The 25,390-nt window shown below is 38.9% G+C and overlaps 1 protein-coding gene across 3 annotated transcripts in view; it reads right to left on the minus strand.

Annotated features, from left to right (window-relative positions):
• atp8a2 (ATPase phospholipid transporting 8A2) overlaps window positions 1-24,718 on the minus strand; it is a 54,443-nt gene extending 29,725 nt beyond the window's left edge. The window contains exons 1-21 of one of the 3 annotated variants that reach the window (XM_077554000.1): window positions 24,490-24,718; window positions 15,002-15,179; window positions 11,445-11,544; window positions 11,279-11,377; window positions 11,167-11,212; window positions 10,968-11,008; window positions 9,602-9,675; window positions 9,447-9,516; window positions 8,194-8,321; window positions 8,014-8,125; window positions 7,777-7,945; window positions 7,577-7,704; window positions 5,787-5,864; window positions 5,608-5,696; window positions 5,361-5,405; window positions 5,138-5,213; window positions 3,454-3,642; window positions 3,332-3,381; window positions 3,190-3,259; window positions 2,207-2,291; window positions 1,988-2,127 (exon numbers count right to left, since the gene is read on the minus strand). In XM_077554000.1, the coding sequence (XP_077410126.1) occupies window positions 1,988-2,127; window positions 2,207-2,291; window positions 3,190-3,259; window positions 3,332-3,381; window positions 3,454-3,642; window positions 5,138-5,213; window positions 5,361-5,405; window positions 5,608-5,696; window positions 5,787-5,864; window positions 7,577-7,704; window positions 7,777-7,945; window positions 8,014-8,125; window positions 8,194-8,321; window positions 9,447-9,516; window positions 9,602-9,675; window positions 10,968-11,008; window positions 11,167-11,212; window positions 11,279-11,377; window positions 11,445-11,544; window positions 15,002-15,179; window positions 24,490-24,532 (2,010 nt within the window). In that variant the 5' untranslated portion in view covers window positions 24,533-24,718. Of the gene's footprint in view, window positions 1-1,987; window positions 2,128-2,206; window positions 2,292-3,189; window positions 3,260-3,331; window positions 3,382-3,453; window positions 3,643-5,137; window positions 5,214-5,360; window positions 5,406-5,607; window positions 5,697-5,786; window positions 5,865-7,576; window positions 7,705-7,776; window positions 7,946-8,013; window positions 8,126-8,193; window positions 8,322-9,446; window positions 9,517-9,601; window positions 9,676-10,967; window positions 11,009-11,166; window positions 11,213-11,278; window positions 11,378-11,444; window positions 11,545-15,001; window positions 15,180-21,480; window positions 21,578-24,489 lie in introns of those variants that run through there. The other 2 variants (XM_077553998.1, XM_077553999.1) reach the window with 2 other exon arrangements.
• Window positions 24,719-25,390: the final 672 nt, after the last annotated feature.

A 25,390-nucleotide genomic window follows, 5' to 3' on the forward strand; every position in this document is an offset into this window, starting at 1 on the left:
TTCTTGGTATGGTTTATCAATATCAGCAGAGACCAACCTAATATTTACTTGGTATCATTCCAGCCATTTTTAAGTTCACGTAAGGTATTGATGTGGTCATATTAAAGTTGGTATCACTTTTGTCAGTATTGGTATTTTAGTTTGATATCAGCTTTTTGTTTACCAAGTATCGTATCAATTAAATTGAAGTTGATATAAGTTATCAATGTTCCATAGCGAGGTCACTTTAGGGTTGGGATCCCTTATCTATATTAGTTTTGCTATCAGAGATACAAGCTACTTTTTTTTTTAACTTGCTCTTGGTTATTGATATCAGTGATACCAAACTTGCTTGGTATCATATCTCGTCCGTATTGATATTGGTATCAGTGATAATAGCCACTCCTTTACTTGCTATGGCTTCTCAATACAATGTATGGTATGGGCGATACAAGATAGAGACTGATACCAATCCTAATATCAACAACTCGTGTTGGTGGCATCCAGCAGCATTACGTCCTGTTGGGAGCTGATTCCATTGATTAGTTTTTTTGAATGTGCTTCTTAGCCCACAACATGGGCAAAAGTATCGGAGGTGTCGTATGACTCGCCTCTGCCGAGTGTTGAATCTCCGAGTCCAAATTGAGCAGGACAGCTCGTGTTTGCGAGGGCGACCGTCACGCCAACAACATCATTCACTTTCAATTATGACGACTAGCTCTTTCGGACGTCCCTTGACTCGGGTGCCAAGAATCCATCGGCGGCCACCCCCGCGCCTCTCGCCCCCTCCCTTCCCCTCCTTGACTTGAATTTGCTCAGCAATTAAACGCACATGTACGCTTATTAGACACACTCAGATGTGCATACAAACACTACCCGCGCACTAACACTACTGTGTTGTTGACTGCACATTTATGGGGGGGGCTTTTGGCAGGCGGGCTAATTAGCCTTGTGGTCTCCCAGTCTGAGCGCTCCTTCTCTTCCTGCTTCCTCTTTTTACCCCCAAGCCTCCTCCTCTTCCTCACTCCCTCCCTCCTCTTTGCACGTCCCAATCCTCTCGCCACCTATGGAGCTCGATAGACAACGCAGTGAGGCAACTGCGCCACCTGCTGGTAGTCAGGAACTTTGCATTTAGCATGTTGCTATGCGTGAAGCTACTAAATGGGCATAATCACATTACTATACGTATTGATAAAAGGGTAGGCTGCAAGGAGTGACCACAAATATGACCATAAAGAGTGGATGATACCAATATTGATACCAAGACCAAATGAAAAAAGCTGGCATGACCCAACTACCATTGTGTGGGACTTTGATAACATCCAAAAGTGATTGTGCCATCACCTAAACCAATACTGATATCAATAACCAAAATCAACAAAAATGAGGCCGGTATCCCTGATACCAAGACTAATATAATTTTTTTTTTTTAAACGCCAAGTAACAAAAAATAAAGCTCAAATTGAAGACATCAATACTGACAGATAAGCAATATCAATTATCAAATCCCCAATATCCATCCTAATATGAGCTAATATTATTACTGATACAGACAACTAATAGAAATTTAGAAAAACTGGTTGATATTAACAGTGATATAAATAACACCAACTTCAATGTGACCAATATGGATGTTAAATACCAATTTTTTCAGACTGATACCAATACTGATACCCAACTCTTAAGGAGTCGCCAATACCACCAGTACATGAGATATTTTTAAAGAAAGACCTAAATATCCCATTGTAGTATTTTTCCTTAAAATTCCATGAAAATAATAGCTCATTTTTTTTATTCCTCTAATTTCTAGTTCCTGATCGTTAAACAGCCACAAGAGGGCCGATACCGGTTCACGAGTGCCGATACATGAAAATAAGGCTGGTATGGTAACCGATATAGATACCTTGTATCAGTACTCGCCCATCCCCTCGACCAACAATACCAAGCAAGCGAGGCTGGTATCGCAACTCCTGATATCGACAACCAATATCACAAAACTTGTCCGGACCTTTTCCAGTAGTTCATAGCACTCCTCCAGTTTTTGCGCCCTGTCTTTGAGCACGGTGCTGACGCGGTTGTATTCCTTCAGCCACTCCTGGTAGGCGTCCTCCCGCAGGTCCACGTAGGCGAAACACAAAGTCCTCAGGCCTGCGCGGATGGAAACGGCTCAGGAAAGGCGGCAGGAACAAAAAAAAAATCTCTCCCACACTCTGCTCGCATCGCTTACCTTCCGTGGCAAACTGCTCCAGGTGAGCGATGGTCAACTCTTTGTACTGAGAGTCCTCAGTCAGACGTTCAAATATCACATTATCCTGAAATACATACATATATGTAGATAGAGTATATTAGGGGTGGGGGGATTGATATTGCAATATATTGTTGTGCTCTTAGCTTAGCTTAAAAAATAAAGGTTTCTTCTTTTTCGGCGTGTTGGCTTACATATCAAAAGTTTTTATTGAAATTAAATATTTTCTACCAGCATTATAACAACACTATCCCGAAAGTAAACATTTAATCGCTAATTTAGAATGCTAAAAAAAAAACGCTAGTTAATTACGTGGTCATTGTATGATACGCCAAAAGTCTCCGACGTTAGTGGCTAGCAGCTAGTGTTAGCATTAGTGCCTGGCTGGTACGGTGGCCCTGAAGTGCAAAAAAGGGCTGGCAACAGTAATGAGTGACACCTACCTTGCTTGCTTTCTTTACTTTTTAAAATATCCTTGGGCCTAGGCTACTTTGTAATTCACTCTCCATGTTTAAAAGGAAGGGAATGTTCATTGTTAAAAAATAATAATAATAATAGAACTCTGTCTTCATTTATTTTATAAAACACCTTTTCCAATAAATAAAAACATTCAACTGAAAATGTCAAATGTTGACATTTAGTTGACGTTATTTTAGACATGGTCCAGATATAAAATAAGAATGTATCTGCCTCTTATTGCACTTCAACTTGTGTTTCCTATATCCTAAAACGACCAAATTAAACATTTTGAGTTGATTTTATTATTATTATTTAACGGGCAAAAGTGTTTAATAAAATAAATCAATTTATCTTGTTTTGTTTTTTGAAAAAAAAAAAAAAAAAACTAGAGTATATACACATATACACTAGGTTGTTAATAGAACAAATATCAACAGTTACAAGACTGGTATCGCGATACCAGCAGTGACAATAACTAGAGCTGCCAACAATGAGAATGAACATACCGCTCCTTTGCAATAGAGCCTCAGCCTCCCGTTTGGTGTCCTCACCACCGCGGACATGCGCTTGCGGTTACTGAAAACAGAAAGCTTGAGGGTCACAACAATTTTTCATGAATTTGAATTTTTCCGAAACACAAGGAATAACCTGGAGAACTCCAACACGTTCAGCAACTGGTAGCTCATCTCCTTCCCTCTCTGGAACAAAACAACACAACGTCAACTTCCTCTACAGCTCCGAACGGATCGGGTCCAAGTTACGAGACTTACGGCCTCGATGATGACCGAATCCGGCGTCCGGCCTGTGAAGACGAACCCGAGACCCTTGGCCCCCTTGACTAGAGCGCCCTCGTCGGGCGAGGAGGCCTGGTAGATGATCTGGTTGTTGTCGCGCTCGGGCACCACCGTGTGGCACACGGCCATCATGGTCAAGAACTCGCAGATCTGGGGACACGTCGGCTGCACACGGATCGAAAGTGCATTCGTTAAGAATTGCATACTTTTTAAAACTTGATTCATTAAATCATAACGTTTTTAGCATGATGGAAATTGCAGAAAAATTGAATTCAATCATTAATTTAACTCTTTGACTGCCAAAAACGTTAAATAGCGTTTAGTAAAATCCTATGGAGGAGTGCCAAAGACGTTAAAAGACGTTTTTTTTCAAAACAGAGGTGAAACTAACCATTTTCTATTGTTGATTACTGAAAAATGGAATAAGGTAGAAACAAACTTTTTTTTTCTGATGAAAGATGAGAGTCCAATCTTTCATTTAGTTAGTATGTGTGTTTCCATAGTCCAAACACATAATTTTCTGTGGACCTTGAAAGATCAGTCAAAAATGCTTAAATCGGCTGGCACCCACGGCATCCCTTTTCTGAAAACGTCTGGCAGTCAAAGAGTTAAAAAAAAACAATGACGTTATTTGTTATATTTTATTACGTTACATTCAAATTCCCATTATTTGTTAGCATTTTTAATTAAATGTACTGTCATGTTAAAATGGCTATAGGATTATTTGCCCATAATATTAATTGAAGAAAATGAAAAAAAAAAACATTTTATCGTAAAATTACATACACTGTAAAAAGTGCTATTTAATCGCGCTGCCAAAAACATTATTTACAATGGAGGAAAACATAAATCAAATAGAACTACCCATAATATTATTCATCACGGGAGTGATCATTTAATTAACTCATGTGCAGAGTGCAAAAGTTTCATTAAATCAAAATGCCCATAAAATGATTTTCTATGACCAGAAAACTTTAATATACTACGCAAAAGCTGTATTAAATAAAATAAATAAAAAACAGCCATAACATAGACGACAAAGGGATAAATGTTTCATTAAATAAAAACCAGAATAGCGATTGCCATGGAGGAGAAAAATAGCTTAAGTATATTGCAAAGCATTGTAATAAATTAAATAAATTTTTTAAGGCAGTTCGGATTTTAATATTTGTCCAAATAAAATTCTGATAACCAAATTAATTGGCTGATTAATAATATTTAAAATAACTTCTTTTTTGGCCCCTAAACAATCACAACCATATAAGATGTGATTTAAAGGCAGAACTTTTGATTGTCAATAATTAGTCCTTATTTATTTTTATTTTTTTAAACTCAACAGAAAAAAAATCCAAAAAAAAAACGGCCACATTTTTGCAGATTTTTTGGGGGGTTTGATTAGAATGTCATTATCTTTATCTTATGTTGCAAAGTTTTAATGTGTAAAAAAATAAAATGAGAAAAAAATATGGCAAGATAAGATGAGAAAAAATACGGCAAAAATCCTTTAAAAAAAATGCGGAGCTAATATCGGAGAATTAATTAAATTGGCTGGCCGAAATTCATTTAATTTACATTCTATGTAGAAATAATTGAATTTCATTTCATTTCGCGTGGCATCTGCTTGCCTGAGATGGAACAGAAGCCGCCAGGTGACACTTACGTGGTTTTTTTCGATGTTCTGGATGAGAGCCGGGTCGTCGAACTCGGTCGAGTTGTTGCTGCTGGACGGCAGATTGCTGCCGAGAAACAAAAGCAGACAAATCGATCGGGAGGCTTCGCCATCGCCAACTAATGGTTTCGGAGCGAAAAACGACAGCAACAACACAAGCAAGCACGGCTCACGCGAGAAAGGCCGACGGACGGACCGGATGGGCGGGACTCACCTGAAGTCCTCCATGGAACGATCGCAGTCGAGATCGGGGAAGTGGCTGCGGTAATTGAATGAGGTTGCGGAAAGGGAAATCAAGTGGATGAGTTGATTAGTTTGTTCTTCATCAAGCATGCCGGAAATCAATCAAACACGTCAGTTGGATTAATGAATAGAGAGTTGAGAATTAGTCAGCAATTCGAAGGAATCGGACGGTCTTAAAAGTGAAGCTGGCGACGATTGAAGGAAAACTAACCGCTTACCCGTAAGTGATTCCGGCTATGGTGCACTTCTTAAAGTGCATGACGTTGCAGGTGAGGGTTCCCGTCTTGTCAGAAAACAAATACTTCACCTGGAAAGAAAGAAAAAAATAAATAATCATAATTAAATAATATACAAAATGTGCTTTACAAATGTGGAAGACGAAGAAGCGTGGCGGAACCTGGCCCAGCTCCTCATTCAAGTTGGATGTTCGCGCCATCGCTGGCGTGTCCGTCTCGGCGTAGTACATCTCCACATCCTGAAAAAGAAAGAAATAATAGGCACCGCTTTAGAAAAAAACAAAAAAACAGTCGGTGGCTAGCATGAGATGCTAGCGTAGCGCTCAACTGCGTCACTTGTCGAAAAGCGTAGAAGCAAACGGGATGATAAATTTGACCAAAATTGAACATTGACTGACCGATATCAACGACCGATACCATCTTGTATGTGAACGATACAATACAATAATTTATATAGAATTAATATGGCTGATATGATATCAAGTAAAAGAGAGGCTAGTATCGATGATATCAATACTGATACTGATAAAGGATACCAACTACACGATACCTTCAAGTAACATCTATACCACTTTTAATGTGACAGATACACTACCAAGTAGGCCAGACATGTATTGTTGATACCAATACTTGTTGATACCAATACTGATATCAACACCAATTTTAATATGACCAATATGATACCAATTAAAAGAATCCAGTAATGCCGACACAATAGAATACTGACTTCCGGTAATTTATATGGGCTTAGTATGGCTGATATGATATCAAGTAAAAGAGAGGCTAGTATCGATGATATCAATACTGATACTTATAAAGGATACCAACTACACGATACCACAAGTAACATCTATACCACTTTTAATGTGACCAATACACTACCAAGTAGGCCAGACATGTATTGTTGATACCAATACTGATATCAACACCAATTTTAATATGACCAATATGATACCAATTAAAAGAATCCAGTAATGCCGACACAATAGAATACTGACTTCCGGTAATTTATATGGGCTTAGTATGGCTGATATGATATCAAGTAAAAGAGAGGCTAGTATCGATGATATCAATACTGATACTTATAAAGGATACCAACTACACGATACCACAAGTAACATCTATACCACTTTTAATGTGACCAATACACTACCAAGTAGGCCAGACATGTATTGTTGATACCAATACTGATATCAACACCAATTTTAATATGACCAATATGATACCAATTAAAAGAATCCAGTAATGCCGACACAATAGAATACTGACATCCGGTAATATATATGGGCTTAGTATGGCTATGATATCAAGTAAAAGAGAGGCTAGTATCGATGATATCAATACTGATACTGATAAAGGAAACTAACTACACGATACCACATCTATACCACTTTTAATGTGACCGATACATTACTAAGTTGGCCACACGTGTATCGTTGATACTAATTGTGATATCCATACCACTTTAAATTAATATGACTGATAGGACACCAATTCAGTAATAACGACATAATACAACATCTAACAAAATGACTTAAAGGAGGGGCTAGTATCGCTGATACCAATACTGATATTGGTATGAGATATCAATTTAAATGCTAACCACACAATACCACTAGTGACATCAATACCGCTCTTAATGTGAACGACACGATACCAGAAGGCCAGACATGTATAACTGGTATCAATAGTGATATCAACAACACTGTTAAATAAGCGATACAACACCAAGTAACTCCATTAATGCCGACATAATACGACATTGTCATCTGATAACCAACTTAAGCCTGACACGATAAGGAGTAAACGAGAGCCAGGTATCACTGATACTGATAAATGATACCAACTTTTTAAATTCCCAAATTTTTCACATCCTCCGTCTTTTGAGCACTCGTTCCTTCCAGCTCACACTCTTTTCTTTTTTTTTTCCACGATTGAGAAACTTGCGCACCCAGTTGATGAAGAGGGCCTGTGTGAACTTGACCACCTCCAGGGTGACCAGCAGGCTGATGGGGATGAGGTTGTTGTACAGGATGATGAAGGTCAGCAGGTTGTATGCAAAGTTAGTGGAGATGTCACCTGTCAAAATAAAACCTTGTCAATTCTTTTCATGGGTGAAAGCGTGCGTCTTCTTAAATGGGCCTCACTCACCCTGTCGGGACAGATACCAGCAAGCTTCCTCGGTGTACTGCCTGTTCCAGATGGCGGCTCCTACCGAGCTGACCAAGGCCATGACCAGCAGGATGCCGAACAGCACCAGGATCTGCATGTTGGTCACCCGCTCCACGTTGGAGCGCTTCAGGGGCGCCTTGGTGGAGTTCTTTTTTTCGCCAGGAAAGAGACGTGTGAGCGGGAATCCCCGCGCAAAATCGCCTGGTTATCGTTTACCTGCATGAGTTTGGAGTCGTGGCCGGTGTAGACGACGATTCCCACCACCCACTGAGTGTTACGGATCTGGGCGCCACGCAGCAGGACCTGGTCTGGGCCCAGAGGAGCAGCTCTGCGGAGGGAAAGCGCCGGTATGCAATGCAGCCCAGTGTGACCAATTTGCTTTTGTGCGTGTCATACTTTTGGTTTTCCAGCCGCAGCGTGCCGGTGAAATCGTACAAATGTCTGTTGGGACCCTCGCACTCCAAGACGCCGGATAAGGACATCAGGTCCTCAAGAGTCTGGATGCCCGTCGTGAGCGGCAGACCCTGCAGGTACATCGGCGCAAAAACAATTCAAATTGTTAATGTAATACAAACATGAACCACAAATGAAAGCGTCCTAATTAAAACACAATATAAATTAATATTAATATCAAAAGTGAAAAGCAGTAATAATAATAATAATTGAAAGCAATGGTTTTAAATGAATATTAATAATAAAAAAAATATTAAAATAATGTGATTAAAATAAAAAAAACAAATTAAAGTACAACAAGGACTTAAAAAAATAATTAAAATGCAAGTACAAAAAAAACATCACACCAGAAGATATAAACTAAAATAAAAAATATAATGTAAAATTAATATTAAGATTAAATATGTAATTATTTTTATTATTACATACATTTTTATTATTATTTTTATTTTATTTATTTTAAAAGCAGTAGTAATAATAATAATAATAATAATAATAATCAGATGCAATCCTTTTAAATGAATATTAAAAATAAAAATTGAATTAAAATAATGTGATTAAAATAAATAACAAATTAAAGTACATGAAGGACTTAAAAAATAAATAAAAATTCAAGTACAAAAAAAACATATTACACCAGAAAATATAAAGTAAAATAAAAAATATAATGTAAAATTAATATTAAGATTAAATATGTAATTATTTTTATTATTACATTCATTTTCATTATTATTTTATTTGATTTATTTTAAAAGTAGTAGTAATAATAATAATCAGATGCAATCCTTTTAAATGAATATTAAAAATAAAAAATTAATTAAAATAATGTGATTAAAATAAAAAACAAATTAAAGTACATAAAGGACTTAAAAAATAAATAAAAATGCAAGTACAAAAAAACCATATTACACCAGAAAATATAAACTAAAATAGAATATGAATGAAGCAGCAAAATCCACAAGTTGGGGCATGTGAGATTCACAAGAAGTGGCAAAATGGCCGCCCCGAGATGGATTAAAACGTCTGGATTTTGCTGCTTCATTCATATAGACTAATGGGGCTGCATAGAACATACTACTGTAAAGAAAATTCTGAACTTCCCCTTTGAGAGAACCATCAAACTAAAAATAATGTTGAAAAAGCCTTGTTAGTTTTCAGTCACTCCACCCCCCCCTAAAACAAAAACTTTATCGTACCTGTCGAATCTTCAGGTTGGTTTCCCCATCAAGGTTGGAGGTCTCCGTGTAGCACATGGCCTGAGGTTCACTGTGGACCACGTGTTTTTTTTTTTTAAATCACAGCACTGTTTGGATACTGAACAGCAAAGGTGAATTCATGAGCGCACTCTGACCTGGACGACACAATAACCATGTCAGCCGGGAGGTGCTGCCCATTGGTCACCTTCACTATGTCTCCTACTGCCACCTAATGGTCGGCGCGGCAATGATATTGGGGAAGCCGGGTGGGGAGGGGAGGGGAGGTACAAAGAAGAAATTAGTGAGCAGCCATCAGAGATGACATCAAGTGGCAGGCAGCACAGCGGTGGGTTGCTTTACCGTCTTTTAATTGGACTACGACCGAGCAGGCTCGCATACTTCAAAATCACATCAGGAAGCTTTCTTGAAGTGCGCATGCACGATTGGGAAATATCTATACTCTATCTTAGAAAAAATACTAGATGAAAAATACTAGTATTATAGTCACAAATTCTGCCAAATTTTTAGAAAAAAAAATTCTGTTATGGATTTTAATTTTGTTTTCACTTTTCCTTTTTAAATTCAGTTAAGTTTAGTTTAAATATTTTTTTGGGGTGGGGTTACTTGTTTTTTTAATGCTACATTTTAGTTTAGTTTTATTAGTTTCAATATTTTATTTTTGGAAAGATAGGACAAGATAAGCGTTGGCTTCTTTCTGCCCCTTCTCGAACCGAACACATTGTATGACCCTTTTCGTTTATATATTTTTTTTGTATTTGTTCGAGATGAATAAAGATCAAATCAAATATATATATTTTTTATATAGAGAATATTTGTGTAGTGCGAGACAATAAATAAGAACACTAAGCATTGCATAATTTAAAAAGTAAGTTACTACTCCCAAACAACTGTTGACCTTCCTTCTTCTGTATGACCAAACAGTAATAATGAAAATAATATTTAATATTTCCAAAGATGGAAAACATGGAAATTTTTTGCTATTAGTTATTTTTTGTTTTTTTTGGTTAAATTTTCCTCTTTAAAAAAAAAACATTAATAAAAGCGTTTGTTTTTTCCCCAATTGTAGTTATTTTTGTTTTTTGCTTTCGTTTACGATAACCTTGACTGAGAGAGAGCAAGAGCAATGGAACAGTGTAACAGTGTACAAATCTCTCGATGTGTTACAGTAAACAAATCCTGCCCCCCCCGCACCCCCCCCCCAAAAAAAAAACTAACAATACACATAAAAAATCATGACCAAATTATAAAACGAACCAACAGCCGTTACTTTCTGTAGGCATAAAATGGATAAAATAATCTCTTTCTAATCTCTTCAGCAAAAATGAGGCAGCGTTTGAAATACTTCCTGTTTTCACCGTTCTTCAAATTTACATACAATAGTGTGCCATCTAGGGACTGAAAGTGGAATGACATCTAAGACAACAAAACTGGTCCAAGACAAAGCAAAACAAAGCAGCAAAATGATTTGTTATTATTATTAGTATTATTTTGAGGCGTTACCTGCTTCCAGATGATGGTCTGCCAGGCTCCGTTACGCAACACTGCCAGACAGGAAGGACAACAGCAGCTGTCAGTCAGCCTATAGAGAAGAGCTCTCATGCACTATTCATAGCGAAGTGTCTAATGAGCGACACACAGCAGCCCAGGGAAAACAAAACCACACGCGCGCAAGAACGGACGCTAACTCATTAGCGCGTACCTGTGGTCTTCTTCTTGTTGACCGTGTTGTCCGCTTTATGTCTTTTCTGCGTGGAGACAAAAAAAAAAAGGTTGCCGTGCTTTTTCAAACGCCAGCGGCGGGAGATACTCACGTAGTCCTCGATGATCTCCTTGATGCCGGCCACGGTGAGGATGAAGATGAGCGGCACCAGCGTGGTGTAGCGGCCGGTCGGCGAGACGTCGGGGATTTGCTGGCGGGAAGTCCAAAATATTAGCATAGAACGCTTGAAAAGCTAAATTGTTGACTGACTTGCTTACCTGCATGAGTGTGATGAAGAGGAAGAAGGCGTTGGCCGCCCGCCTGATCTGCTCGTACATGAAGCGGGGAAGAAAGGAGAGAACGCCATACTTGGTGGTGCTGGCGGCAGCCGACGGGGGGGGTGGAGGAGAAAGCGGATGGAGGGAGAGAGAGTGACGGTTAACTCGCGCGCATCCTTTCACCGACTCCGCAACATTTGTTTTTTTTTTTTAATCACTGCAGTGTTTGAAACCTTGGAGACAAAAAAAATGTCCCCGTGGGATTGCGCCTATAAATACACCCGAAACTTCTAAATCCCGAAAGCTAAATTTGGAGCGAGTGCCCTGGCGAGAACGGCAGAATCGACAGCGACTTCAATCAAATGTATTGATCACGCTTGCCGTATTGAAAGCTAAGAGCTTTTTTAAGTGCTCGTAAAAAAAAAAAAAAAAAAAGGTCTTCATGGGGAGCTTTGAAGTGGACAGGTAGGGAGGAACCACTGCAGTTTTTTTTTTTTTTATGTGATAAAAAGCAGTCCGTTTACCATATAATGAATACAGCGCGTATAAAAAGTCTACACACCCCAGTTCAATCAGACCATGATAAATAGCTGAACTTAATTTGGGGTTAATCAGAGGCACTTTCAAAATGTATCTTGCCATCATGGGAGGAAATTACAAACGGTTTACAAATAGCATTCAGTGTTACCACAAAGCATTAAAGCTTCTGCTGGAAAGCAAAAAAAAAATTTAAAAAAAAAATGTAAAAGTCAGGAAAAGCTTACTAAAACAGCTGAACTTTTTCTTTAATATTCTTATTAAGGCCCGACTGATTAATTGGCCGACATTAGCACTTTTAAAATTGGCCTTTTCCTCCCCCACATTAACTCATTGACACCCAGCCATTTTCACTGAAGCAACCCCCTTCGCTCCCGGATGGTTTACTGGATTTTGACAGATTTTGCAAGGCCCACAGAATTTTATTGTTCTATTGCTATAAAAACATGAAACCTACCCAAAAAAAGATTAGAGTTTCTTTTTTTTTTTATCAGGAAACAAAAATATATTTCTGCCACTTATTTTTATTGTGTATTATTGTCAACAACCACATCTAAAACGTGGGACAAAATGTACGGCATTGCCTCCGAGCTAAGCCGGACTCTGCTGTGATTTGTGCACATTTTCTGTGCGCCACCATTAGTTGGAAAATCTCGGATTTCAGGGACCGGCCTAATGGCATTAAGGTTTGGAAATGCAGCGGTGCAGACCTTCCTGAAACCCTTCAATAGCAGTATTGATTGCAGTAAGATTAAAGCCTCTGAGCTTTTATCTGGATCCTCTCTGCAGCTCCATATTTCAACGTCACCACTTTTTATGCAACCTGCGCATTAGTGCTGCTCTCCTGCACTTACTATCCACTATACAACCCCACCCCCCCCCCCCCCCACACACACACACACACACCTGTGTCCTTTTTCTTCTTTTTTTTTTTTTTTTTTAACTATGCCTTTAACTTAAGAACGCCTGGATGTTTTTTTCCTAAAACAGAAGACACCAGCAGGAGATTTTCGCTCCCGCTGCGTGCAGCTGCTTACACAATACTGGACATGTGGACTGAGTGACAGACTAACGCACACTTCGACTCTCCGTAATGGCGAATAAACGCAAAGCCGAAAATATCTCCGTTCAAGAGAGGACACTGTGAACCGTTTGGCTCATGATTGCGCTGAGCAAAGTGATGAGGGTTATCAGTTACGGCGATATTGTGAAAAGAAAACGCGTCAGGGGTTTGGGAGTGGCATGGGTCAATACATTAGGTACGCTTTGCTAAAGGAACAATGCTCAGAATATTACGATTAATATCTCGGAAGACAAAAAAGAATGACCCCAAAAAGTTAGGGGAAATATACAGTGTGAAGAAATATAATAATAATAAAAACATTATATTAAAAAAACAACATTATATTAAAAATTACACACATATAAAATATTAAAAATATTGTAAAACACTAAAATAGGCTAAAACAAATATGACAACAAAAAATACAAGTAGCAAATAATAATACAAAATAGTAAACAAAAAAAACATGAATAGTGGAAAGAATAAACAAATACGGTGACAAAAACAAAAATATAATAAAAAATATACAAAAATATAAACTACTGAAAATATATAAAATTCAAAAATACATTTATTATTAGAAGACATTTTGGGGGATTTAATATATATAACATAAAAATAATATATAAAAACAAAAGTAGTTTAAAAAATGAGACATAAAAACAAAGAAATATTAGATGAAAAATATATCAAAATACTAGAATTTTCTTTTACAAAAATATGACACAAAATATTAAGATAAAAAATATGTAAATTGGGAAAAAAAAACATTTAACACTAGAAAAAAATGAAAAAGCTATTGCATAAAAAATACACAAATAAAGCAAAAATAAGAGACAAAAAATAAACTAAATGTAAAACAAAAAATGAAAATCATGAAAATACAAAATATACTTCTTTTTTTTTTACCAAAGTGATAAAAAAAAACGCAAAAATATTAGGCAAAAAAAAACCCCAGCAAAAATGATTAGTTGAAAAGACAAAGATTGGACTTTTTTTTTTTTTATCCTTTTATATTTCTGTGCACGTATTGATTACATCAAATTTCAACTCGTGGCCATTGTTACACTTTCGGTCTCTCACCTTTGGGACTGCCGCAAATAATCACGTAATGGATGAGCTATTAAACGGCCTTCTTATCTACCAAGTGACGTCTTTTCCTTGTGAGCCTAACCTACTTTTTAGTAGGAAATAGTGATGAAAAATTGACTTGTTGCACCTAGAGCCGATATAAAAAGTCTACACACCTCTGTGTTGAAATGCCAATTTTTTTGTGAAATAAACAAATTAGACCAAGTCAAACCATTTCAAAACTCTTTACACTATTAAAGTGACCTATAACCTGTACATTTCTCAATCACCCTGCCTCTCTCTCTTTTTTTTTTAGCCTCTGATTAATCGCAAATAAGGTTCAGACGTTCTAGTAGATTTTTCCTGACATTTTTTTCCCCGAAAGATTTCGATGGCATTAATTCTTCTCTACCGTATTTCCGCCTTATCTTGCTACCCGAACCCATTGTCTAGACATGTGAAGAAAACAGGAGACTGTTGTCAAATGCACTTAAACAGCCAGAAGTTCCTGCAGCTGTCGGCCTAATCAGTTTCCATCTCATCTTGTCATCACATTTGGAAGCGCTCGTCAGACCGCGGCTTGTACTGTGCAAATGTGACTAAAAAAAAAATGTCAGGGAACGCCTACTAGAACATCTGGACTTTATTTAACATGAGCTTGAATGTGATTGGTTCATTCGGAGCACAGCCACATCCCTATTTATAAGCAGGTGTGCACACAGCTATTTATTACAGAGGTCACATGATGGAAAAAGTTATCTGGGTCTCACTTTGAAAAAACACCGCATTTGAACAAGGGGTGTGTAGACTTTTTTTTTGTGTGTGTGTGTGTCCACTGTATCAAAGCAATGCCAAGCATCCGTGCGTTGACGACGTTGTCGCCTACCTGACGTGGTTGTCGCAGAACTTGGTGGTCTGGGGCCGGTTGAGCAGCACGCCGCGCGCCGTGGCGTCTACGGGCTCCGCCTGCGACGTGGTGCCGGACATCTCATCATCCGCCTTGTGGTAGCCGGCCGACGAGCAAGCGGGTCCTGCGCCGTTGGATTGATGAGACAGAGGCGAGGCTGGGTGAGTAAGGGGCAGGAGGGGGGCGAGGAGGGAGGGGGGGGGCGTTTTTGGCGGGATAAGGGAGGGGTGGGTGGGGTTGAAGGGTGGGAGACAAACGGACAGACAGACAGAAGAGGGTGGGTGGATGGCGGGTGACACACACACACACACACACACACATTCGAAAGACATTTAGTGTAGGCTGAGTGTGTGTGTTGCCTTTCAATGCGGCCGCGGGACTCCCCTCCCGCTATTGCCCCCCCCCACCCCCCCTTCATGCTAATAATGGATGTGCTGAGGGGTGCACAATAGGCAACAAACACACCGGGCCCACCTCCAGCAAGCAGCACATGGAGAACCTTGACAAGTGACAAGAGGATGCAACAACCCCCCCCCCACACACACACACACACACACATGCACACACCCTCCCTCCTCGCCGTTGACTCAGCTGCAGACCTGGACGGACAAACGGACGGACCGAGCGACAGCTCTCCAAGAGGAAAGTCCGAATGTCAGGATGTGGGCCCCCCCCGGCTCCGACGCCGCCCCATCAGGAAGCTCCCGGCGACTACTACGGCGCTTACGAGTACTACAATCGGAGCGGTCTCCTCCCTCCGGCGTGATGGCGAGCGGCGCGTTGATGCCGCCGCTGCTGCTGCTGCTGCTGCTGCCGACAGACCGGACGACGAGAGGAAGCCATATGGAGCGGAGAGCCTCCGAGAGTGGGTGGGGAGGACGGGGAGGAGGAAGAGGAGGGGGCAAACCCGGGGCTCCGCTTTCTTAAAGGGACAGGAGCCTCACGCCGCACTCGCGTCATCAAACATTTCATCGCTGTTTCGCAAACTTTCTTGGAAATAGTTACTTTTTATTTTTGGCTTATTTTCAGTTCGTTTTAATGAGTTTTTAGAGATGTTTTTTAGTTTTTTAGTAGTATTAGTATTTTTTTTATATAGAGTATTTGTATGGCATAGAGAGATGAACAAACATACATGATTGGTGATAAATAAAAATAAAAATTAACTTTCAGACCACTTAAGTACAATTGGATATTTTGCCGCCACACCTTATTTCCTGATATCGTGCTGTGTGTTATTACAATTCATACAATAGTCAGTTTCGACCAAGCAATTTTCCAGAAGTTATGATTAAGGCCAAACCGATATGGAATTTCTAAGGCCTAAACTAATTCCAAAATTTGTCAGAAAAAACCTCAGATAACCAATTAAATCAGACGATGTATTTAAAATAGGGATGGTTGATACAATTTTTTTTTTTTTATTGGAATAACTTGATCGTGACTTTTTCCTTCTACTCTCTAATGTGGCTACAACTTAACAGTGTTTCAGAACGCGCAGGACCACACTGCCCCTCAGTGGCCAAATTGTGTACAACATGAACAGCGCTCCCAATAAAGGCACACACAAACAAGGGCAAGACGGTATAAAATTATTTAAATAAAAACGATTTTGGGACATTTAAAATCGATTCTGAATCGTACTAAATGAGATTCTTATGAGAATCGATTTTTTGGGCACACCGCTAGTATTTGTGTCGTATTTAACACGTTTATGTCGGTCTGTGATTATTTTTATTTTAAACAAACCGTAACTACGTCGTGTGTAAAATAATGACATCCAGGACGATTCCGTGTACAAGTTGCATTGCTCATCTGAGAACTGCTTGTGAAATTACGAATTTATTTATTTTATTTTATTTTATATTGATCTGACATTACAATTTTTTTTTTTTTTCCTTTACAAAATCGTCTCGCGGGCCGGATTAAACCACTTTGCGGGCCCAATTCAGCCCTCGGGCTCTACGTTTGACACCCCTGGTTTATTCCCTTTATTTTAGTGTAAGCCTAACCTATAAGAAGTCTGACATTATAACATAGATGAATTTATTGCTTGTGAAAAAAATCTCAATTAGGTTATTTTTCAAAATCGTTCAGACCTGACCCACAGGGGAGTCGGCCCGACTGTGCACGCTTCCCTGCAAGTGAACACAACAGGCGCAGCGGACCTGGCGCTTCAATAATTCAGAAACTAATAAAGCCCGGGCCTTGTCTGGTGGATTGAGTATCCCGCAGCACTCAAACGCCTCTTCTATTATACACCGAGCCGTGAGCTCTCTGCACGGGTCAAAGTCCTTACCGGCCAAATGATAACAAATGTCTTATCTGTAGATCTGCGAGCAGGCTATTACCTGCGGGCTTGTAAGTCACAATGGCGATCACTCCACAGTGCAAATCAAGATGAGTGAGCCTTCTGTGACGAGGTCAACGCTCGCCCGTTTCGGTGCCGTTTTACCTCTAATGTACATGCTTGCTTTTGCCAGTGAGACCAAGTGGCATTTGTTACGCCTGCGCCCGTCACGATCAATACCGTGATTCTCGGGAGCCCCGCTTTGGCTCGGAGCAGATCAACGCTCGGGTTACTCAGCACCTCTTGACGGGAAAGAAGCACGCTAAGTCGTACGTCTTCGACATTAGGGAGCAACAGCAAGTCAAATTTGACAATTTCCCTACGACACGTCACATGTGCAACTTTAAAAAAAAAAAAACTATTTTCAGGGCATTCTAATTGCTTACATTTGTGATTTTAAAAAACTGCTCATGTATTTTGTATTTTCCCAATACGTGTATTTTTTGTCCAACGTTTTGGAAATTTAATCTTTTTTTTTTTTCAATATTTGCACATTTTAAAAATGTTTAGATTTTTATATATTTACGTTTTATATCAATTTTTGTATTTTCTCGTAATATCAATGTGTTTTACCATCCGATATTTTTGTATTTTTTGGCTAATATTTTTGTCTTAATGTTTTTTAAGTAATATTTTTGTAATATTTTTCATAAACACTGTCTAATAATTTTGTTTTTCATGTGATATTTGTATATATTTCTCAAATATTTGTTCATTTTTGTATTGAATGTTTATGTATTTTTCATTTCTTTTTGTACTGTCTTCTAATAATAATGTATTTTTCTATCTGATATTTGTGTAGTATTGTCTACTATTTTGTATAATTTTTCTAATATTTTTGTTGTTTGGTTTTGTATTTTTAAATGTTCTATTTTTGCACTTTTTCTTAATATTTGTGTATTTTTTTTCCTGATTTTCTCTCTCTATTTTTTTTAAATTTCTTTCCATCTCAAATTTTTGTCCAATCTTCTGGTGGTATTTCTCTCACAATTTTGCATTTTCTAGTATTGTAATTTTCACTTATTCCTTAGTATTTCTTATTTATTAGTAATTTTTTTGTATAGTTTCCTCATTTGTGTATTTTTTTTGTTTAATATTTTGTATTTAGTTTTCCAAAACTTTAGTCGGACTGACATTTTTTGGTTTAATATTTCTTTACTTCATACTCATACTTATGTGTTTTTTGTCAAATGTTTATTTTACATTTCATACTTTTTCATAATATGTGTGCATATTCTTGGTCTAGTTATTATTTGTAATACAATATTTTTGTATTGAATTTCTTCCTTTATTTAATCCAATTTATTTCATATTTGTGCCTCAATAATGAATATCATTTTCCCGACATATCATCTATTACAGACGCAAAGATTTTTTTTTTTTAGCAAGCGGCAACTATCTTAAATAGCCTGCAGGAGGCCTAATGGCTAATGACAAACCACAGAAGGTTGCCAGCCAAACGCCACATTTTTACAGCCTATTACTGTCCATTACACAACAGTTAGTTGCAACAAAGTAATTTGATTGGACAAGAGTCATGGGACTTTTATCTAGTTTACATATCGTTAGCCTAATAGCATACAGTAATTGCTTAAATCGTTTTTAAGCTACTGTGGGTAACAATTTTACATATCACTCCGCCTTACAGATGTTATAAACTATCAGTGGTTTTTAAACATGAATAAAAGGTTGTGAAAAGTTAGTTAGCTTCTCAAATGACACACTAATACCACATTGAGTGTACAAACGACTATTGTGTATAATTGATTAATCTTTTAGAATCAAATGGTAGATTAGTTCAGAAGGGCACCTGTTAGCCGTGCTAGCATGCACTCGGCTAACATGCTAGCACGGCTAACAGGTGCCTTTCTGGACTAATTTGTGTCACATCTGCCATTTGATTCTAAAAGGTTAATCAATTATACACAATAGTCAGTTTATTAATTTGATAATCGAATAGTTGTTGATTAATCTATTAATCGTTGCACCTCTAAAACAAATCATACCTTGTCACTTATTAGTTTACTGAGGGGCTTGTGCTTAAAACACTACCTGAACGGCTAACAATGGTTTCATCCGAACAACCGTAACCCTACGCCACACTTTCAACCAACCAGAACTGACTTATTCACTTTCATTTTTGCTATGGGGAAAAATTTAGGAGGTCAGGAGCAGAGTTGAGAAAATAAAGTCATTACCAACAGAACGCAGCCTGCCCGGTCGGCCGCCAATTCCCATGGCGACCCTCGAGGAGAGCCCTCCCCCACCGAACCCCACCCCCTTCGTCCTCTATATGCAGGTTCTGCTCGACCTGGTCGCCCGCTTTGCCGCCGGGTCCATTTCCCGCGCTGTCACGGACCACCAGCAGGGTGCGAAGAGGTAAAAAAGCCTCTTACGGGCCGAACCAGACAACGCGGCCATGCTAATCCTCGCTATGTCTATTCTGCAACTTCACTAAGCCAAGACACGCTCGTAATCCTACACGTGAGACGCACGGAACAACAAACGCTGCCATTGGAAATCATGTCAAGTGCGTTCATTCCACAAGTAGGGCTGAAACGATTCATCGGATGACTCAGATAATTTGATTGCAAAAAGGAAAAGCAAAATCTTCAGTGATCATTTTTCCCAAATGGTACTACAGTTTCATGCACCATGTTTTTTTTTTTACCAAAAATGCTGGAATGATACACGGAGTCACATTATTATTATTATTTTTAAATGGCGTAAATGTTACGTAAGGTAACATAGATTTATGCGGACAACGTAAACGTAAATTTTACAATAATTTATTTTAGGAAGAAATATGTAATTAGCAAGACCAAAGTAGTGTTTTCATCCAGAAAAAAAAGTTACAATACTGCGAGGGATAAAGTCAGAATGTTACAACAATAACAGCAATTTCCTTTAAGGAAAATAGTCATTGTTAACTCATTCACTGCCATTGACGGTTATAGACATCAAAAAATCATTTGAACTATTTCTATTAGTTTAACATTTTTTTCTACTTTTGTTAACAGGAGTATGTAATTCTAGATTTTTTTTTATTTTACATTTAGAACAGATATACAATTTGTGATTAATCGTGAGTTAACTACTGAAGTCATGAGATTGATTACGATTTTTAAAAAAATATTTTTTATTTTTTAAATTGTAATTAATCGCATGACATGACAATTTTTTTATCTGTTCTAAATGTGCAAAAAACAATTCTAGGTTTTTCATACTCTTGTTAACAAAAGTGGGGAAAACATGTTAAACGAATAGAAATAGTTCAAATGAATTTTTGACGTTTATAGCCGTCAATGGCAGTGTATGAGTCGTATCTAAATATTGGGACTAAATTAATACACAAAACTAAAATTAAGTTGTATCTTTTATTTTACAAAAAGTCACTGTAAAAGTGACCAGTCCAGTCACAATTTTTTTTTTAAGAAAAATAAATGGAAATATGTTACGAGAATAAATGCACATTTTTTTATTGCATTTTTTCCTCCTCCAAAAAATGCCTTTATTCTCGTAATTTATGCTTGTGGAGGCGTTGGACTGTTCCATATAGATCATGCAACTAAGGTGGTAGCATGCACATGTACATGCTCTTTGCCAGGCATGTCCATCCATGACATGCATGTGTTGCGTGTTGCATCGCATGCATGTGTTTTCTATCGATTGTTTGTCAAACGCATCCCTTCAAATACATCTCTTGTTAACAAAAGTGGGAAAAAAATGTGACTCTAATAGAAATAGCTCAAATGAATTTTTGACGTCTATAGCCGTCAATGGCAGCGAATGCGTTCAGCAAGATGTGACCTCGTCACAACCGTTTCATTCCTCCCCATACAAGCGCATGCAGTGAGAAGGTTCGAATCCGGCATTCATCACTCCAGGCCCCGAGCAGCTACACTTGACTCAATCCCCTGGCGCTCATTTTTCCCACCAAACGGAAACGTTTTCGTCGCCAGGTCGCAGCTCTCGAGGGGGCCGAGTGGGGTGGGGGGGGGGGGGGCGGGGTTCCGGCCGAGCGGGGGCTTGTGAGTCGTCATGACATCTACTCCTGGCGCGCATGCACCTTTGCGGACACCATCCGGTACCGACGTGCCGCGTCACTCACTTTTGTCAAACCTGTCTGGCGGGCGGGCGCGCCCCCCCCGGCTGGGGTCCTCAGGCCCGGAAGCGTCCCGCCTAATGGCGGACAACACTAACTGCTCTGTGGGCCGCGGGCGGGCGAGCAGGCGGGAGAGAACAACACACACAACAACGGGTAAATATACTAAGGCTGAACAATTCATCAAATTCAAATGGAAATAGTTTTTGACTCGCAAAGGCTGCAACTGTAATTGGGGTTGATAAACATGAAACGTAAGAGTAACCTAGATGACCAAAACATCATTTATTGCTTGTATTTGTAAAAAAAAAAATAATAATAAAAATAAAAAAGGGAAGAAGACCTTGAAAAACATAATCAATATTGAGGGGTTTTTGTCTCTCAAAATCGTTCATCCCTAAAATATACACACTCACAGAGCGCACATATCCGTGTACATGTGTGAGGAAATGGATGGCGGGAAGTCATTTACGACACACGAGAGCCCCCTGTTGGCCAGCGCTTCGAAATACATCAAGGCCTCACCCTTATATTATCTAACCAGCACACTTGTTGACAGTTGGCCGCACTGCGTATCGCCCACATGAGCCCCATCCGCTAACAATAACGTGCTTTCGTTAGCCGCTATGCTAACATACAAAAATGAATGCCACACCTCGAATAGATGCCCCTTTCCCCTCCGCAAAGTGGCCCATACTACGATATCCAAACACAGCATATACTTGCCACACGTCTGTGCAGAAGCTGACATTTACAGAGGGTATAAAAAGTCTACACACCCCTGCTTAAATGCAGCTTTTTTGTCATACATATATATATATATATTTTTTTTTTAATCAAATTGTTTGATTTTTAGAAGAAGATAAACAAGGCATATGTGGTTGCAAAAGTGTGCACACCCTCAAAGCTGGAAATGTGACTGTTGTCAGAATTAACCAATTACATTCAAGCTCATCTTACACCTGCCACCATTTAAAGTATTAATGCCAAATAAATTTCAGATGTTCTAGTAGGCTTTACCCGACATATATATTTTTTTGCATTCTAGCGGGAAGTTTTTATGCTATCAATGACAATGTTCAGTAAAAATTATATTATAATTTTTGTCACTTAAGGGAAAAAAATTCTTAAACAAATAATGTTACATTTCATCCAAAATAAAGTAATATTTTTTTTCCAAGAAAAAAGGGAGCAATGTAAGGCTACTAGATAACTGGCTTAAACAAATACTTTTTTTTTTTTAAAACACACAATTCAATGTAGCTAAATGTAACAGCTTGGTAACCGTGTATGATGTCATGACAAACGCGGCGGCGATAATTGGAGCAAAGAATCAATAGCTCACACTCCACGAGATTACAGCATGGGAGCGCATACAGGAGGGAAACGCACGTGCCCAACTTTCGACTTTAGGCATGCTCATTTCGAGTGTTGCATTCCATGACTCATGATTTATCTGTTAATAATTTGCCCTGCTTTCTATTTGTGGATGCGGCATCCGCGCGCACACAAACACACACACACACACACTCGCACACAGACAACAAGAGCATAGCAGCAGCCTGACAATATGCGCCGGTGACTATTAAAATAAAAGACTAACACATTCTACTCTCTTCGAGGACAATCCACTGCAGTGTGTGCATAGTGTGTGTGTGTGTATGTGTGTGTCCTTTCTCTACGCCTTAGGTAGCTTCATCTGTACAGTACGTCTAGGAGATTAATCAATTTAATCAATATGCAGAATATATTATTTTTTGGGGTCAACTTTGTTTTCCTCTTAGCAACTTCTAGGGCTGCAACTGTCAATTATTTTAATAACTGATTGATCTGCAGGATATTTTTTCGATTAATTGAAGAAACGGATTAAAAAACGGTTCATTTCAATCCCTTCATTCATTATTGATGATTTAGTTCGGAAAATCACATCCATTGAATTGCTGTAGTTTTTAATAAAGTGATTAATTAGTAATTAATTATTTTATATTTGCAAATTGTACTTATGGAATGCATAAAAAACAAAAATCCTTTTGTTGGGGGGGGGGTAGATTAATCTGCTTTCACGGCAGAAAACTAAAATTCTGAGTATATGGACACGTTTAAGTTAAACTTGTTCTTGTTTGTGCTCTCATAGCATTATTGAGGCCTCGTGGCATTATTTTTTTTCTGTCTCATATCATTTATTGCTGTGTCATAGTAATATTCATTACAGTCTCATAGTGTTTTGGGTTTATAGCATTATTGCAGTTTCTTAGTTTTATTTATTATGGTCTCATAGCATTATTGCCGTCTCATATCTTGTTGTGGTTTCATAGCATTATTTAGTGCAGCCTCACGGCAATATTTATTTCAGTCCTTTTTTTCTCTTTCTCATAGTTTTATTTATTACTGTCTTAAGGCATCATTTTTTGCGGCTTCATTATTACATGTATTGTGTTTTTTTTATTGTAATGTCAAAGCATTTTTGCGCTTTCATATAGTGTTATTGTGGTTTTATTATTGATGTCTTCTTTCTAAAGTTTTTGCGTTTGCGTAGTGAAATTGTTACTACTGTCTATCATAGCGGTCTCTCTGCGTCGTATGTCGGGGAGGGCGCAAAGCGAGGACCTCCGTTTCCCTTACCGGGTCGCGCGTTCTTTAGACGGTCACGTGCCCGTTAAATCGGCTTTCTAATAGGCTCGTCCTCCAGCTGGTGCACAAATCTTTGGCTCCAAACGAACATAAGAGCGCTCCCACCATCACTCGGCATGTCAAAACGACGCCGAGTACGAAAGCTCACCTGAATAGCGGACGCAAATACGCACCTCCAACCTTCAAGCCGCGATAGCGACATCACGACACTCGTCTTTGAAGGGCGGACGAGGCGACATTTGCGTTGTCCTCACATCCACGGTCAACACGCACATAGTATCGAGTCGAGCCACCATTAACGTCAGTGCGCTAATAATTACTGGCACGCTAATAAAAAGCTCGCACAAGCCGCCCCGTTGGTAACGTGCGTTCTTTGCAGCTTACCTCCCTCGCTGTGGATCTTCTTGGCCCCCCGGTTGAAATACATCGTGCCCGTCGACGAAGAGGTGGTGGTAGTGGAAGGAGCAGCGGGGACATGCTCGCTTACGGCTCGCCCGCAGCGGAGCCGAGGCGAAGGCGAGTAGTAGCTCCGGGCCGCGGCCGCTGATGCCGCTGACGACCGGGGACCATGTTCGCTCTGACCGCTTTACTTGCGGAGGAACGAGGAGGCGGAGAAACAAGCGATAGGTTCGCTAGTTCCGTCGGGTAGTTGCGGATGTCAAAATAAGAGGTAATAATCGTACAAATAAGACAATATTATCCCTCTGACAGTTTTCTTCATATTGTTCCTAGTGTGAATACGCTGTAGGACGTAATTTGATACAATTGTTACGATTTAAAACACAGAAACAAAAGAAATGTGCATTGTAGTTTTGTTTTGAAGGAACAAAAACGACGTCTACATTTCTGTCACGCTTTACAACGCACTGGCGTCTTTTCATCCGCGTCATGTCAGGTGCATGTTAATAGATTATCTAGTTTCGCAAACTAGTTCTAAATTGCGAAATAAGAGGTCATAGTCGCACAATTAAGAGGCTGTACTGATTTAAACAATAGTTACGAATTTAAGGACATAATTGACAGCTGTATACGTCGTTATTTTTATTCCGGTGTGGAAAATGGGACTTCTTTTCTCTTGTCTCTCCACACGAATGCGCATCTGTAACGTAAAAGTTAGCCGGTCCCTTAAAAACTAAAGATATAAATAACAGATAAAACACCAACAATTGGCCCATTTCTCTACCTTATTTCTAAGTCTGGCTTTACACAGCGGTTACCACTAGAAGGGCAGAATCTATAGATATATGCAACGAGGATTTTATTTTGAAGAAAATGACGTTATACC

Source organism: Vanacampus margaritifer, chromosome 20 (genome assembly GCF_051991255.1).
Source record: "Vanacampus margaritifer isolate UIUO_Vmar chromosome 20, RoL_Vmar_1.0, whole genome shotgun sequence".
Taxonomy (NCBI): Eukaryota; Metazoa; Chordata; class Actinopteri; order Syngnathiformes; family Syngnathidae; genus Vanacampus; species Vanacampus margaritifer.